The sequence below is a fragment of the Phalacrocorax carbo genome, chromosome 13 (assembly GCF_963921805.1).
Source record: "Phalacrocorax carbo chromosome 13, bPhaCar2.1, whole genome shotgun sequence".
In the NCBI taxonomy this organism is placed as follows: Eukaryota; Metazoa; Chordata; class Aves; order Suliformes; family Phalacrocoracidae; genus Phalacrocorax; species Phalacrocorax carbo.
Genome location: NC_087525.1, coordinates 5654791 through 5671319, shown reverse-complemented (window position 1 = coordinate 5671319; position 16529 = coordinate 5654791). Strand labels below are relative to the sequence as shown.

Genomic DNA, 16529 nt, shown 5'->3' with positions numbered 1-16529 from the left:
CGGGAGGTGGTTGTAGCTCTGCCGAGGGGAGCGGAGCCGCAGCGGGGCCCGGGGGATCCCCGGGGCTGGCACCGGGAGGGGAGGACACGGGACACCCCGCCCGGAACGTCTGTGCGTCCCCGGGCACCCCGGGTCGTGGGGGCCGGCGCTGCCCCGCTCTGCGCGGCCGGGTCCTGGGAGCCCCTCCGGCACCACCGGGGCCCTGGGCCGGGACCGCCCGCCCCGACCCCCGCCGCAGCCCCCCGCGGAGCCCCCGGCGTGCGCGGCAGAGATGCAGCCCCCCCCCCGCCCTCACCGCCCCGCTCGGGGTCGGCGGCTTGGCCCGGGGGTCCCGGGGCGGGGGGAGAGGGGGCGGGCGTGGGCGTGGGGATCCCGGCGCGGCGTGGCGTGGGAGCCGGCGGGGTCTCGCGTGGCGGGGCCGGGGCGGCGGGCGGTGCTGGGCCCGGCACGCTCCCGCCGGGCTGATAAGATAAAAGCGTGCCAAGGGGTGGGTGCGGGCGGGGGGGCGCACACGCCGCCCGGCCGGGAAATCCCCATTGTCTGCAGGCCCTATATATATAGGGGCTTAACGGCAGTCGTGTGCCGGCCGCGCAACCTTTCCTGCCCGCACTCGAGGGAACGCGGGGAGGGGGGGAGCGGCGGGGGGCGCGGAGCGAGAGCCGCTCTCCGGCCCCGCAGCCTCGGCCGGACTCCGAAGGTAGAGCCGCGGGGGAGAGGGCTTCCCCCGGGCCGGCCGCTGCGCCGCTCCCCGCCGGTATCAGGGGGTGCTTGGCTTTACAGGATGGCCCCGCAGAGCGACCGCTCGCCGGGCGAAGGGCAGCCCTATTTCGGTGGCGCCGAGGACGGTCCCCCCGCGGCCGGCGGAGGCTCCGCGGGCAGCCGGGGGGCGTCGCCGACCCGCACCGCCCTGGCCCCGCGGGAGGCGGCGGCCCGCAGGAAGGGGAAGGCGCGGCGGGGCCGCGGCAAGGCGCGGAGCGAGGGGCTGCTCAGCAAGCAGAAGAGGAGCCGGCGCATGAAGGCCAACGACCGGGAGAGGAACCGCATGCACCACCTCAACTCCGCCCTGGACGCGCTCCGCAGCGTCCTGCCCACCTTCCCCGACGACGCCAAGCTCACCAAGATCGAGACGCTCCGCTTCGCCCACAACTACATCTGGGCCCTCACCCAGAGTCTCCGCCTGGCCGAGCAGGGTCTGCCCGAGCCCCCCCCCCCGCCGCCGCCCCCCGCGGCCGCCGCCGCCGCCTCCCCCGGGCCCTGGAACTCTCCCTGCCCCGCCGCCCCGCCGCCCGCCGCCCTCCGCCGCGGCCCCGCCGCCTTCCCCGCCTTCCTCTAAGCCCACCGCCCGGCTGCTTTTCCCCCCGCTTTTGGCCTTCAGATAGCCGGCAGGGCGGAGGGGGGGGCTCCCCACGCTGCGCGCCGGGCCCCCCGCCCGTCCCGCTTGGCTGAAGCGCAGCGGGAGCGGGCGGACAAACACAAATCACAGTTTTGTACTCGGAAACGGTAAATTATATTAATTTGTCGCTATCGGTATTTATTGATTATATTTCGTAACAAATATATATTTTGTATATAAGAGTGGTTTTGGCAGCGGTGGTCCGGCTGTTCGTACCGGGGAGGGGAGCCGCGGCTGCATTTTGTTCGTTTCAAAGAAGAAGAGGAGAATAAAGTGTGTCGCGGTCAGACCTGTGCAACGCCGTGGTATTTTTCCACCGACGGTTTCAAAATCGCGCGCAGCCCGCGCCGGGGAGAGCAGCGCCGGCCCTGCGTGGGTTTGCGCGGGGCCGTGGGCGGTGTGCCCAGTGCCGGGGCGGTCTGCCCGGTGCCCGGGGGCGAGGAGCGGCGATGGGGAGCGGCGCAGCGGGGTCCTGCGCCTGGCGCACGCCGGTGTGTGCCCGTTGGGGCCCACGCACGCATTTAAAACCAGTCTCTCTTTGCAGATGCCCTTTCCCGCAAGACTGCGGCCGGTTCGTGTGGATACCCGCGTCCCGGCAAGGTGCGCCTGGCTGCAGCCATCCCCACGCAGGCGGATTTTCAGCCCCCGGCTGTTTTGGGGATGTCCCCGGGGCAGAGTGCTCCAGCTCCCGGGGCGGTGCGGGTCCCCGCAGCGGCGTTGCCCCAGCCCGACCCCATCCTCCCCCGGGGAGGGTTTAGCCGGGGAAGGAGCGGGGGGAAGTCGGAACCCGCAGCCCTGAGCGGGGGCGGGGTGGGGTGCGTTAGACCGGTTAAAAAAGCAAGAGGTGGGAAACGCAACACCTCCCACGCTACGGCGAGAAGAGAAGAGAAGCGGCACGAATCCCGCCAGCCCTCCCCGGCTCTCTCCTTCCAGAGACTCAATTTGTAGCTGGTAGATTTACGGCCGGGCCGCCTCCCCTCTCCGCGCTGCCCCAGCGGGGCGGCAGTCGCTAGACAAAGCGGCCCGCGAGGCCAAAAGCCCATTGTGATGCTAATTGTTCTCAGCTGAGCCCGTTTGCCCGCGGCAAAGAGACGCTATTGAGGCAATTTGTAGAACAAAAGAAATTTGGTTACTGGAAACAAAGACGCACGCACAAACAGCTTCCCCCCCCTCCCCAATGTCCCCCTCCCGCACCGCAACAAAAGAGGCGAGAGTGAAACCTGACCGGTACGGGATACCGGGGGTCTTGTCCCGCCTCCCCCCCCCCACCCCGCGCCGCCGATGCGGGAGGGGGGAATCCCCTTCCTTCCCCCCCGCTCCGCGCTGCTCCCGCTCCCCGGGAGCTGTGGGGCGGGTTGGGGTGGGGGAGACCCCCTCCCCCAGGCGTGGGGAGGGGTTGGGGGATGGTGGGTGCGGTGCGCGGTGGGTGCGCGGTGGGTGCGCGCAGCGTCCCCTGCGCCCCGTCCCGCACCGGCGCCGCGGGCTCTGGCCATGGTGCTGAAGGCGGCGGCCCCGGTCCTGCAGCGGACGGAGCGGCCGGCTTGGCCCTGGTGCTAACCGGGCACTTTGTAGTTCAGAAACCACATGGGGATTGGTGGATTTTGGAGAAGCAGCGGTCTGTTCTTGTGCACTTTGTTCCAGCCGCGGTCAATGAACTGTCGTCCCGCAGAGAGGAGCTGCAGGTGCCCCGTGCAGGCGGGAGAAGGGAGTGAGGGCACCGTGGTGCCAGCACTGACAGGCAAAGTGAGCAGGTCTCACTTTCTACTTGAGTTTTTTTTTTTGAGACCTGCTTTTCCTGCTGCCTCCTGGGGCCCGTTCATCCGTGCAGAGCCCCACTACTCTGCCTATTCATTGCTTTGAGAAGCAATACCCACATTGCTGGAGAAACACAGGCCATGGGGCAAGGTTGAGGACTAGGAAAAGGCCGTGTGTGCCTATCTCTGTGTGTACTATTATAGTCCTGAACGTGATCTATCTGCGTCGTAGATCAGATAGGCAGAATGAAAGACCTAATAGTATTCCTCCCCCTTCCCCCCTTCCTGGCTGAATTGTGTATTGTTTTCATACTCTAACAGTCTGCAAAGTGCTTCAAGGCCTCTGTGTGTGGCCACAGGCGAAACGCTGTGATTATTTGGGTGATAAAATCATTTAATGTTTTCCCTGCTAGACCAGCTCCACTCTGATATCTCCCTTGCCCTAGCTATCTGCATGTGCCGTGGGACTGTGGAGGATAACAACAAACTCAGTTTGCAAAAGTAGCATTTTTGCAAAAGATTGCAAAAGGAAGCTCAGGGTCTACATGGGCAAGAAGAGCCTGAGAACCCTGTGAAGAGCAGGTATTACAAAAGTCCCAAAAGATATACAGCTGTATTTTTGGAAAGTGGTCACTTTAGTGGGTTTTACTGTGTCACAGATTCTTTTCTCTGGAGGCTTAGGATGCTTCTGGTCTTCCAGCCGTGGGGCTATATGTTGGGGGGGGGGGGGGGGGACGGGGACGGGGGGCGGGCGGATTTACTACCTCTGGAGAACTAGTGACTTCTTTAGGGGCTTGAATGCATTTTTTCTTTGCCTCCACATTATTAGGTTAATCATTGCTTGAACTGGTTGCTATGGTTTTGGCAAACCCATGGAAACTTGATAATGAAGACTGAAAGAGTCCTTTTCCATTTATCTTTTCTCTATGTTTAGTGCATGATGGTCTCATTTCTCTTGACGGGGCTGTCCCAGCGCCAGTGCCCGGCCTTTATAACCATGGCTGCTGTAATGGCCTCCGGACTTTTTGATGTGGAAGAAACAGGTGGCCGTTGGGACTGCGACCGTTTCAGAGATGCAGGCTTGTGCCCTCGCATACTTGCAGGCGATGCGTTGAAAACAAATTTAGCCTGGGCACTGCAGGGTTTTTTTGCTGGAATCCCATGCAAGATGGACACAACTTCTATTTTTGCAGCCAGGGGAGACCCCCTTGCTACAAGCTGGTGTTTTCATCCCCTCTCCCCCCTCAGTTTTAGGTCTACTTCTGTTTAGACAAGAAAATTTTTGAATGTGTGATATTATCCTCTATTACAGAAATAAGGATGCTCTAGACCTGCCTCCTCCTGAGCCGTCCCTCCTCTGTAGCTGCATTTTACTGCTAAATTCTGGCTGTAGGGATATTCACCAAACTCTGGCCATGCCTCCGAAGTGGAGTCTCCTGCAACTGCCTCACAGATCTTCTGTTCTGCTCAAGGTTAAAATGGGGGATTGAGGATAACAAACAGTTGAAAAGAGAGCCTGTAAATGACCTGTATGGCTTGGAGAGGCCAGGCTCATTGCCAGGGCCAGGGAAGGGGAAACACCGGGGTCCTTTCCTCAGCAACAGGCTCGTCCCCCTCCTCTTTGCTCCTGGCCCACTCCCTTGTGTCTGAAGGCTGGCAAGAAAATGAAGGTGATTCCCATAATCCCAGGGCAATTCCTTTGACCTCAGGCCTCCACTCTGCACTCTAAATACAGCTTTAAGTGAGTCGCCTCCTGCCCTCTCACATTGTCTGCCTCTGACACTGCAGTCAGGTTTCCTGGTGGAGGAAGCAGCTGGGTCTGCGAACCGCTGCCTGTCCCCTCCACACTGCTGGGGAGCAGCAGGGGCTCTTGTAAGCAGAGCAGACCCTCTCGCCTCCTCCAATGTGCATCAGGGCTCCCCGGTGTCCCCCAGAGGTGCTCCTGCACCGGGCCGTGGCAGGATGCTCATCTGTGGCTGCACACCCGTCCTCCCGCACATTTTGGTGTAGCCGTGCTCGCCGGCAGAGAAAAGGCGAAGAATCCGGATTCTTTCACATGGTCAGCCCTCAAAAGTCTGCCTTTCCCCCCCTCCTCCCAGCTATAATGACAATCCAAAGAGTTCCTGATAGGGTTTTAAAAGATGCTTATTCATTCACCGTCCACCAAGCATGAAAATCCAGCTCATTTGTTCATTTGTTGCCATTCTTCGCCCAAACGACCCCACAGGGGCTGAAGCCTGTTGCCGAAAACTTGTCACTCACACTTTTAACTTCTTTTTGTTGTACTTCTCTTTATTTCATTCTTCTGGGTCTCCACCTCCGCCACCACCCCACCCTCTCCTCCGGTCACAAAGGCAAGTCTGGGAAGCTCTTTAAAGCCGCAGTGCCCCCTTTTAAAAATCAATACAAAAAAAGCAATAGCTGAAAGAAGATCCCAAGTTTGTGTAAAGAAGGGGGAAACTCCATCCCGTCTGTGTAGCCCAGACGGGGAGGGCGGGAGGGGGGATGGCGCTGGGTGTCAGAGCCCCCAAGCTGCCTTCAAGCCCTGCGTGGGGTTCATGCGGCACCCTTGCCAAAAGAGTTGGGTTTTTCTGTGTCAAAGGAAACATAACCTGAGGGTTTAGGGGGCTTTTAAGAAGAGGGCAAAAGCATCAACCAAACTGTTGGCTCCCTGAGGAGCAGCCACCGGTGTGGCCTCTCTCCCTGCAGTGTCCTCTCCTCCACTCAGAGGCTTTTCAGCACGCGACCGATGTGGCAGTCCTGCTTTCTAACAAGACTGACCCAGGGCACATCTGCCCTTTGGAGATGTGGGCTTCATAGTGAGAAGAAAAGGATAAATCAATGTATATTTGTATTTGGAACCGGGCTAGGCCGTGCTAACTAACCTCTGAGCAGGTCCTGCCTGCTTGTGAATCCAAGACCCTGGCTGGAAAACTTAGACTCTTCCCAGTTTAGACTGTTTAATGATGCTCTGACTCCCTGGAGGAGGAGGATCATGATAACATCCCTGGCATTTTTTTTGTTTCCCAGATACACAGTGTCCTCAGGTGGGTTTTATGGCAAAAGCTCAGTGCTGGCTTTGCTAAGGTCACCCTGCCTCCCTGGCTGTTCTCTGACTGGGGAAACCCATGCCAGGGCAAGGAGAAGACATGAGTTTTCTGCTGCATGCTTGCTGGCCCCTCCACGGCTCCACCACCTCAGCCTTCCTCACCATCATCACTGGGTCTCCCACACTGGTGGAAGCATGGGACTTCCCTCCCTGAGGGACACACACAGGTTTTGTGTTCAACGCTCCCCATGGACATTTGTGATTGCATTTACACCCTGCAGCAGCCAGGAGTTGTGCAGCTGCAGCCATGAAGAAGCTGTGAAGCCTTTTGCTTTAATTTCAGCCATAGCCAGGAGGTTTTACCTTGTTTTCCTGGGGCCTTAGATGTGATTTTTGCCTGGACTTTGTGCAGCTCTGCCTGGAGTGGATCCCTGGCATGAGGAATCACATCTCCACCTTTACCCTGAAGGGTGTGGGTGAAGCTTGGGCTCCTCGCTCAGGGTCAGCTCATTAGTTCAGATAGCAATTGCAATTAATTGAAATTATCTCCTGCTGCCTTCCCACCCTATGTATGCAAGTGGAGCTTGTTTCCTCTCTTCCTCAGGACACCACACCCCCAAGTCTTCAGCACCCAAATTTCAGTGGAAAATGCTGCCACCAATATACGCAGGTATAAAGGCACCTGCCTGGCTGTTGTTCCCTCCCTCAGCAGGAGCACTGGCAGGAGCTAAAGGGAAAAAGAAAAATGGCCTCCTTGTCACCTCCCAGGTACCAATCCATCATCCCCAGACCCTGGGCACCAGTGGCCCAAGCCCTCCTGCTCCCTCCCTGGGCAGTTTGTTTCAGCCGCCGAGACCTTGCGCCTGTGGGACGGGGGGAAGATTAATGGAGCAGGTGCCGGTGCTCGGCTGATAAGGTGGGAGCTGAGATAGTGCTGGGTCAATACTCAGCGGTGGCCACCTGGAGCTGTGGCTGGAGCCACCTGAGGGGCTCCAGGGAGGACAGGACCCTGGGGGTCCTTCCCCTGTGCAGTCCAGCTGTGTCTGGTGACAGATGCAGCTGCTGTACCCTGCCAAAGCCCCCTGTGCTGTGCCAGCGGGGACCCCCTGGTCTCAGCTGGACCCCTGGCTTCTCCTGGCCATCTGCTTTCCCTGCCCGCTCCCACCCGTTGGCCTTTACCACGCAGGCCAGCTCCCCGGGCAAAGCCAAAGTTTCAGCCTCCTCTGCCATTAATAATTCCCGAGGAGCGCAGTGTTCTCATTTATCACCCTTCCTTTAAACCCCAGCTGTTATTCACGTGCGTGCCCCCAACCCCTTGCCTTTCCCAGTGTGCTGCTATGCCCTCGCTGCACCCCACGATGCCCCAGTGTCCCTGCATTTGGGCAGGAGGGGGTCCCACCATCATTCCCCCCAGCTTCAGGTGCCAGAGCTCAGAGATAGATGGTACTGCTGACTGCATGCATTAAAACTGCGAAAGGGCACCTGTTGCTGGAAAAAACCTGCTCCCCAGGGTTAGCTGAAATCTGTGGTTTGAAACTGTTCCTTTGGTATTAAACCTTGATGTGGTTCATCCTCGCCTGCCCCCGGAACCAGGTTACATCAAGTACTTGGTGGTGACTGAATGCCCTGGAAGGAGTCTGCCAAACTTTATTATAATATTTTTTTTCAGGAGCAGCGTGCTCCTGGCTGCAGGTTATTTATCCTGCTGGTCTCTGGGTCTGTACCTGGGAGATGCTCCTGCCCTGCCCGGCTCACTTTGGGCCATTTTACACTTATCTTTGACCTGGAAGACTTACAGATGGGACCCCGGGAGTGCAAATAGCAACTGTCTGTTTAACTACATTTTTTAACACGTACTTCAGCAGCCTTGCCATCCTATCATTTGGCTTTTGCAGTATCACAGGAGGACTTTTTTGGAGGGCTTTCTTGTTTTCCCATTGTCTGTCCCTGCTCTCCCGTGGGATGCTGTGCTGTCCTGGCTGCCCCGCGCCAGGCTGCACGGCCGATTAGGGACCCCCTTTGTCACCTAATTGGATTTTTCTCCCCTTGTTAGCCTGCAATGAAAATGTCATGGGCGGCAGGGAGGTGTCCATTCATCTCGAATTAAATTCGGTCGCCACTCGGGTGAGCTGCGCTGCTATTCACCCCACAGCAGGCAGCTGCTGCTTGCTGGGGGATGCAACTGGGGTTCCTGCGCTCGCAGCCCCCGGGGGCCGGCCGTGATGCTGGGGAAAGGAGAAAATACCCAGGCTTGGACAGACACAAGGAAGGCTGAGGTCCGCACAGCCCCTGGTTTCCCTCTCCGGGTGGTCCCCATGGCTTGCTGGGGGATTTTTGGCCGCAGCTGGCGTGTGGGCCGTGCATGGCAGTGCCTTGCCAGGAGGTGGTGCTGGGATCCCGTGCCCTTGGCCTTGGCCGGACACCGGCCGGGATGCCGGGCTTTGGGCACGCTGCTTTTTCCAGGGAGCCATCGGCTGTGGGGGCTGCGAGGGGAGGGGGGAGGCCGGCTAGGCAGGACCCCTCTGCAAGGTCCCGATGGAAAACCGAGGAGCCACTGATTAGACCAGGAAGGACCCTTTCCTGGGAGCAACATGCCCTGTTCCCAGCACCCGCAGGCGTTACACCAGCATTGCCCTCGCACACCTCTTGTGAAGCCAATCTGTGGTGTTTTATTACCTCTGAAACAGCTGATTTTTGACTCTGCTCCCTGCAAATCGCCTGTGGAAACAAGCCAACCCCATGCAGGGAGTCTGGGGATGTTTGGTGTTTTTCAAAAGTAAGAGGACTTGAGTAAAAATGCAGAGAAGTCACTGGAAGGACAAACCACAACTTCTGCCTAGAGCAATATTTTGGGGAGGTTTTTGGTCCCTCACTGCTCTGACATTGCCTAAAACTGCCTGTGAACCCCCCAAACCCCAATGCGGGGTGCGGGGGGACACCCTTGGACAAACCATGCTGCAGCCAGCATGGGTTAGAGATGGTTCCTTAGCTGAGCTTTTGCGCTCCGGGCTGTGGCAGGGTGTTTCATAAATGGCAATTAAAGAGCTGTCAGCCCTGTAAATGCAGCCTCAGAGGGGCAGCTCAGCTGTAAAAGCAGGGCTCAGGTCAGATCTTCTTGGCCACAAGGCGCCAGGAGTGAGAGAGCAGTGTAGAGGTGATGGAAAACAGGCTCTGCCGTGGGGTCGGTCTGAGCCGAGCCCTTGGGGCTGGCCTGGGCTGAGCCCAGCTACGTAGGCACTACGTAGTCCCCAGTATGTGATATTAAATAAGAAAGAGCAGGGTTTTTTTTTTCTTTTTTTTTTTTAGTACACCATATGACAAGAGAAGGTGAAATTATTTGTGGCAAACAATGGTGTTGATAACTCTTTCCGTTCTTCGCTTTCCTGCGAGTAAACATCTATTCTTACTTTTATAAAAGCATTCGGCATGGGAATGCAGCAGTCAGGATTGTTTCTGTCCTGACTGGATGCCTCCCAGCCGGGAAAAGAGTTTTCCTGTTGCCTGCCCAAATTCCTCCTCAGTGATCTGCTAAAGCCCAGGGCAGCTTTGCCTTTCCCTAACCTCGCCTGTACCCGAAAACCTCCTTAACCTAAACTTAGCAAAGAGCAGATGAGAGAGCTCTGGGGCTCCCCAGGGAGAATTAACGATCTGCAAACAGATGGATACTCACAAATTTTTTTTTTTTGTTGTTGCTCTCCTCCCCTCTTTGCACTGACATATATATTTGGAGAGATGCTTGGAAAAACGTGGCCCTGGGTGTAGGGTCCCCAGGGGAGCTTTTGGAGTTTGCAGGGCTTCACCAGTGCCGTAAGCAGGCGATGGGCAGGGAGGAGGAGGAGGTCCAGGGGAGCATTGGGAAGGGCAGGCCTTTAATTTCCTTACTCACATGGCTTCTGCCAGCACTGCTTGGGAACTGGGGCCCTCAAAATGCACCCTATGGGAAAGCAAAGCCAAGCGACACAGGTAGGCGCCCTGCTGCCTTGGCTCACAACCCGATTCCGTCAGTGGTCAAGCTGTGAGGCCAGGGCTCCCGCTCCAAGATATTTTTATTGTCTGGGAACCAGGCTGAGGAAAGGTGTGGCCTGGCTTTTTTTTTCCCTTCCCCCCTTTATTTGCCTGAATCCAGGAAAATGCAGGGGATGGCTTATATTCTGGAGCAGCGCGATGGGCTCTGCTCTGCAGGCAGCTCCATGCAATTCACAGCGCCACAGAGACACTGCTCATCATCCTCTTCCCTGCCAAATTCTTATTTTTCACATCCCCTGATGGTGTTAAAAATGAATGAATCTGATTCCCCTGGAGCAGAAGGTGGGGGAACCCTGGGGAGTCCCGGGGGGCTGTGCTTCCCAGCTCCCTGCAGGAAGGAGCTGCTGCTGCCAGCCTAAAAACAGGCTGGTGCGTCACAGCCAGCGGTTTCTTGGCACATGCTGGGAAACCCCGAATATGCTACGGGACAATACATCAAGAGGGTGAGGGAAAACAATAATATCTCAGGAAGCAGCCTGGGATACTTCAGGGGAGAAGCCTGATTTAGACTGTTTCCTGGCCTGAAGGTCTGTGCCACGGTGTGGCCATGGCTGTCCCTGTTGTACCTGTCACTGGAGGGGATGAGTGAGACTGTTTGCAGCTCCCTGCATGTTTCTTAAGCTACTTATTTGCCAGTTATTTATTATTTTGGAAAGCTGGTTGGTTTTTGCATTCACATTACTCCCAAGCAGCCTGGCCCATGCAGACATGAGCTCTGCTACTGGAGAGGGGGCAAATGCTGGATGAGGTTACTGGGAGTGGGGAATATGCATTTCTTGTAGCACTGGCCAGGTTTACCTCCCGTGGCTGCTCACCCAAGCTTGTCCCCTGACGATTCTGGTACTTGTCCTTCCACTTCTCCTGCAGGAGGGTAGTGTGTCTGGTCCCTCACCTGCTCTTGTCCTTTAAGACTGCAGAAAAATGGGAGACGATGACTTTATGGTCAGCGTTTTTCTGAGCCCCTTTCGCATTCACCTGCAAATGCCATGTGGGCGACCAGCAATGGGGCTGCAGTGGTACCCCCATGCCTGCCATGGGGCATCTCTGCCACCAACTCTTCCCCAGCTTTTATCTCTTGTTATCACGCCCAAACTGCCGGCCTCGGTAAGGCCGTGGCAATGACCTGGCTTTGCTGCAGGAGCAGGGATTTGCAGAAAGCAAATTAAAACTACAAGCAGGTGGGAGGGGAGGGGGCTGCGCTGCCTTCCCGCTGCTCCCCCTGTACTTTTCACCCCAGCAAGGACAGCCCTGTAAAACACAGACAGGGGATCCCTGCGGCTTCTTGATTACTGTTGGTGTAACCCCTCGCAGGAAAAGCTCGCCAGTGGAAACAGGGCCTGGCAAGGCCTGAAACGGGGTCAGGGAGCAGTGTCTATAGGGGGTTTTGCTACAGAGCATTTTGGAGAAAAGCACTGTTTCCACCCTTGGACCCCTGTGCTCCTCTGGGATACCCCAGCACAGCCCTCTCTGTAGGACACCTTGGAGGGACGCTGGCCAGGTAGGGGCTGCATTTTCATATTTCTGGAAGCCAGATTATTTTCCCAAATAATTATATATATATAAAAAATTATTTTAAAAAATTTAAGATTAAAAGAAAACGTTCTTGGCCATGGTACCCATCTCTCTGTGACCAAACTGCATGGCCTCTGGCAGAGCAGCATAGAATGGGTTCCCACCATGGCAGAGCTCCCCAGGCCAGCCAGCAGTGCAGCCCGCTGGGAAGGGTTTTAAAGCCTTCATGGTTTGGAAAGAAGTGAGTAAGATGGATGTACTTCAGCCAATAATGCACAACAACACACATTTGATCTAGTATTTGTATTAAAATAGATGTTAAAGAGACCTTTCTCAACTCTTGTTACTCCTTATATGACTTTCTTGACTTTATTAACTCCGGTCAGTGTTCCTAGGTAGCTTTTTTATTATTTTTCAACAGAAAATTGTTTTCACCTGGACTCAATGGCACTGCTTCTGCTCTGAGGGAGTCTGGGGGCTTGTAAAGGCTCTGACAAGCTGATGAACAGGGTTTCAGGGCTGAGCAGCCCTTGACAGGCTGTACCAAACCTCTGCCAAGGGCTCCCCACTGTGCCTCTGCCTCGGGTTCATGCAGAGGGGCTTCGCCGTGTCCCTGAAAGGCTGAGAAATGCCTATCAGCCAGCCAGGGACTCTTCCTGCTCTGCTGAGATGGGATGGAAGCTCCTTTCCCGCGGGGGGCGATGCTCTTGGAGAGGCCCTGCACATTCCAGTAATTCCCCCCAATTACTTTAATTTCCCTCCCCGCCCTTTTTCTGTAACTCTGCTGCGCTGTTTGCGATGATGAAAAGTATTTTAATTCTCAAAGAAAAAAACAGACCCTGGAAATCAAAGTTTCTTTTTAGAGTTTCTCGGAATTGGAGTGGCCGGGGGCTAATAAAATCCTGAGTTACAAAGTGTCGCGGAGGCTGAAACCCTCCCACTCATCCCACAATGAGGGTGAAACAGGGACCCATTCATCGTGGGGCCATGTCCTACGGAAAAGCTGAGAGGGGAGCGTGGTGATATACGCGGCACCAGTGGAAAGGCGAAGTACAGGCCAGGCTTTGTCGGAGATGCCACAGCCCGGGCTAGGCAGAGAGGTGGCTTTGGTGATGCTGGGATGTGCTGGACCTGGCTGGGACCAGGCTTCAGATCTGCTGAACTGGCGGCACCCAAGGGAACCGCAGCCATAGCTGCCGCTTTCCCTGTGCTTGGGGACTCAGCTCCTACCCAAGCTGGGATTTATTTGCCTGGTAGAGCAAAGAAAGAGGCTTTTTGCCCTGAGTTCCTGCACTACAGTTGCTGCAACAGGCTCAGCTTGGCCAGTGACCTCCAGGTTTCCTTTTGTTTCCTGCCATCTGTATAAATACCCAGGAGAGGTTTCCAGCAGCTTATCCCTCCATTCCCAGTGTGCTCCCATGGGTCTTGCTTGATGGGCGAGTAGCTGTGCAGGATGTAGAGGTAAACTAAGGTAACATCACGTCAGCTGGGTCGACATGATGATCCTTAAGTTGCTAAATTACTGTGGGTTATGATATCCCACTTAATGCAGGAGATTTACAGCGCATCAGTTCATATAACCGCCTTTCCAGAGCCTTCCCTATCCACCCCTCCTCAGAGCCAGGCAGTGCATATATGGGAATGGATTTGCTTGGGAAAAATGTTTTGTTCTGTTGAGAGCCCCAGGGGGTATTTATTTTATTTTTTTAATTTTAGGACATGACATTTTTCTGTATTCTGTTTTTGGATTTTTGGAAATTTGGCATCGGCCAAAGAACATTGCCTGGCCATACTTTGCAAGGCTGAGCGTGCCTCTCCTGGCACAGGGCTGCTTTCTATGGTGCAGAAAATGCTGGACAAATCTGTTGAGCAGAAGGTGCTGGAGCAGGAATTAACCTTTAAAACACACCCAATGCACATGCAAAATATTCGTCCCTCATGCAGCGCTTGGGATCTGGGTAAATGACAATAGCAGAGCAGCAGGGTTGTGTGGGACGCGCGGCTGGCCCAGCCTGCCTGCAGCAATGGTCCAGCCAATGCAGGCAGGGCTGGGGAGCCACTGGCAGCCACCAAGGAAATGCTGAGAGTTTTTAAAAATCACTGTATTGGCCAAGGCGTCTCTGGTTTCCCAATGGTTCTCCCTGCCTGGGTACTCTGGGTCTGATGTGTTCCTCTATGACTGAGCTGGACGTAAGGATTTGATGAGCAAAAAGTTGGATTTATGGCTTTTTCCCACCCTACTTATTGTGTTTAAAAATACATTTTTGGTAGCAAGTGGGGAATCCTGCCTGGCTAAGCAGGGGTTGCTCTGCGATGTGCCTATCACCAGCAAAACCCATCTGGCAGAGAGGTTTGGGGTAAAAATTAACTGTAAAAACACACATGTACAAAAACCCACCTTGCAGGTAGGCTCAGCCCCTGCCAGACAGGGAGTGCCCAGAGGGAACTATAACTCTGGTGGCTTTTGGGTCCAGTGACAAGGACGGGAATCCAGGAGCTGTTCTCGTGAGGGGCCATGGGGCAGGTGCAGACGAGAAGCACCATATGTTAAACAGCCCCAAGGAAGCTTTCAAGCCTCTGTTGTAAAAATCCCGTCTTTCTCCCTGTATTTAATGCATCTTTGTATGGACACTAATTCCTCAAGTATCCACGCCAGGGTTGACTTTTAGTATGTTTGTCCAGGCAGACTGCCAGCGAGCGGTTCCTACAAGGCTCCCAAGCTCTGACATTTGTTAACGCTGCAGTAAATCACAGTGGCTCTTTGGGCAAGGTTTTTCTTGACAAAACGGCGGAGGCGAGAAAAAAAGAAGAGACCACAACAAAATGAGGGCTTATTTAAGCTGGAGAAGAGTAACTGGCCCGAATGAAGCAGATGGGGGACAATGAGGGAAACTTCCAGCTCTGTGCCCTCTGCTCCCCCCATCTCCCCTATTCATCAGTGGGCAATAACTGAAAGGGGAAAAAGCCCGAGGCTGGTACTTTTGGCTGAGGAAGGTGATAAGGGAAGCCAAGCCGGCCAGGTCAGTCATGGAGAAACCCGCTGAGATGTAAAGGTCTTGGGGGCAAGTGTCAGACTGAGCTGGAGCTTTGGTAAAGGTGGGATTATAACCCTAAAATCCCCTGTACCAAGTCTCTTTGGTTACTCTTGTCCCCCTGCTGTATTTTGGGGAGAGGATGTGTGAGATGGCCTGTTTAGCAGCTGGCTGTAGTTTTGGGTGGGAAGATGGTTTGCGGGGAAAACAGCTCACTTGGTGTTACTGAATTGAGAGCTCTTACCCCAAAGCAGCCACCTCTATGGCAGCATCTCCACCCCAATGTGGGCTGCATCCCGTTCTGGTGCTGCAGCCCCTCTCCCTGTGCCTCCCCCCAGCCCCGCTGCAGCATGAGTATTTATTTATCCCTGCCAGCCTTCTGTCTTCCCTCTTTTCCCCAGCTTATTTATGGCCATTGCCTTTCAGCTCCCGGCCACTGCAGCCTGAACTTGGCCATTATGCGCGGCTCGTTGTGGAGGCCATCAATCTGCGGGGCCAGCATGCAGCCTGATGGACTTCCCTCATCATCATCAATTTTCCCCGCCATGTCGGTGCATCCCTTTGGATCTGGGGCAGCTGCACATGTGCCGCTGGTGGCCTCCGTACTCCCACCCTGGACACCAGCCTCATCCTCACAGAAGCCTTTTGTCCTGGGACGCTCACAGGCATCAGGTGGGTCTGCTTGGTCCAGATGTCCAAGCAGGGTATGGGGTGGCTTCAAAGAGGTGATCAGAGTGCATTGCATAGGAAAAATCACATTATTTTGCTGTAAATAAGCACCATGGAGTCCTGCTTAGCCAGCCTGACATTTAAGCAAATTCTCTATATAAATTTGGCAGGAAAGTTGTTCCTATTCTATATCTTGGGTGCAGACAGAGGTGAGCTTTGCTGCCTTTGCAGATTGATGCCTTCAAAGGGGCTGCAGAACTGAAGCTGCTGCATTTCATGCCCTTGGAAGGTATCCCAGGGTGTTTTGCCCATCACACCATGTGTGGGTGCTGTTGAAGCACCGCATCTTGACATGCATGTGGGGCTGGGGTAGAAGGCGGCAGCTCTTTAACAGCAAACAGCAAAACTCCCCCCGATTTCAGAGTGGTGATGGGGAGGATTGGATGGGAGCCACCAGCTGTAGGGATATGTTTCAGAGGGGAGGTGAGAGATGTTGTTGAGTTCTCCCTGCCCAGTGCCAGCAATGTGATAACCTTTGGACTGCACTGTTTTTTGGGAGGTGCAAATTCCCCAGAGAAATGGCTTGGGCTGCAGGGAGATGATGCCCAGCTCAGCCCTCCCATGTGCCCCCTAGGACTGTGGGACATTGGGGTGTCTAATACCTCCCTGAACTGTCCCAGCTACCACCTCCTGCTTGTTAGGGGCAGGAAAGCAGCTGGAAACTTGAAGGTAATTCTCAGTGGCTGGATGGTTTCAACCTGATTTACCTTGAATAAGTCAGACCTCGAAATAAGGCATTATTCAATTAAAAAAAAAATTCAGGAGAGCTGCTCCAGCCAGGCTGTGACTGGGGCCCTGTGCTTTGCTGGGTGCACTTGTCCAGGGATGAGGGATGCTTTTCATGACTGGACATTGATGCAAACTGGCACTGGGCCACGGGCAGCTTTGCTCTGCGTGGGAGCAGTGCTCCAATGGGAGGTGCTGCTGCCCCCTCTCTCTACTGGGGAGCGGAGGCTGCGGCTTTCAGGGGAGCCAGTGAGGTGCCTGGGGTTGTTTGCCAGAAAGATCAAAGTTGCTCAGGCTAAAGCAACGCA

General features: G+C 55.5%; 1 protein-coding gene across 1 annotated transcript; it reads left to right on the top strand.

Moving 5' to 3' along the window:
- Positions 1-518: 518 nt before the first annotated feature.
- NEUROG3 (neurogenin 3) lies at positions 519-1567 on the top strand. The gene has a single exon (XM_064464996.1). The coding sequence runs from the start codon at positions 782-784 to the stop codon at positions 1331-1333; it is 552 nt and encodes a 183-aa protein (XP_064321066.1). The 5' UTR covers positions 519-781; the 3' UTR covers positions 1334-1567.
- The last annotated feature ends 14962 nt before the right edge of the window (positions 1568-16529 follow it).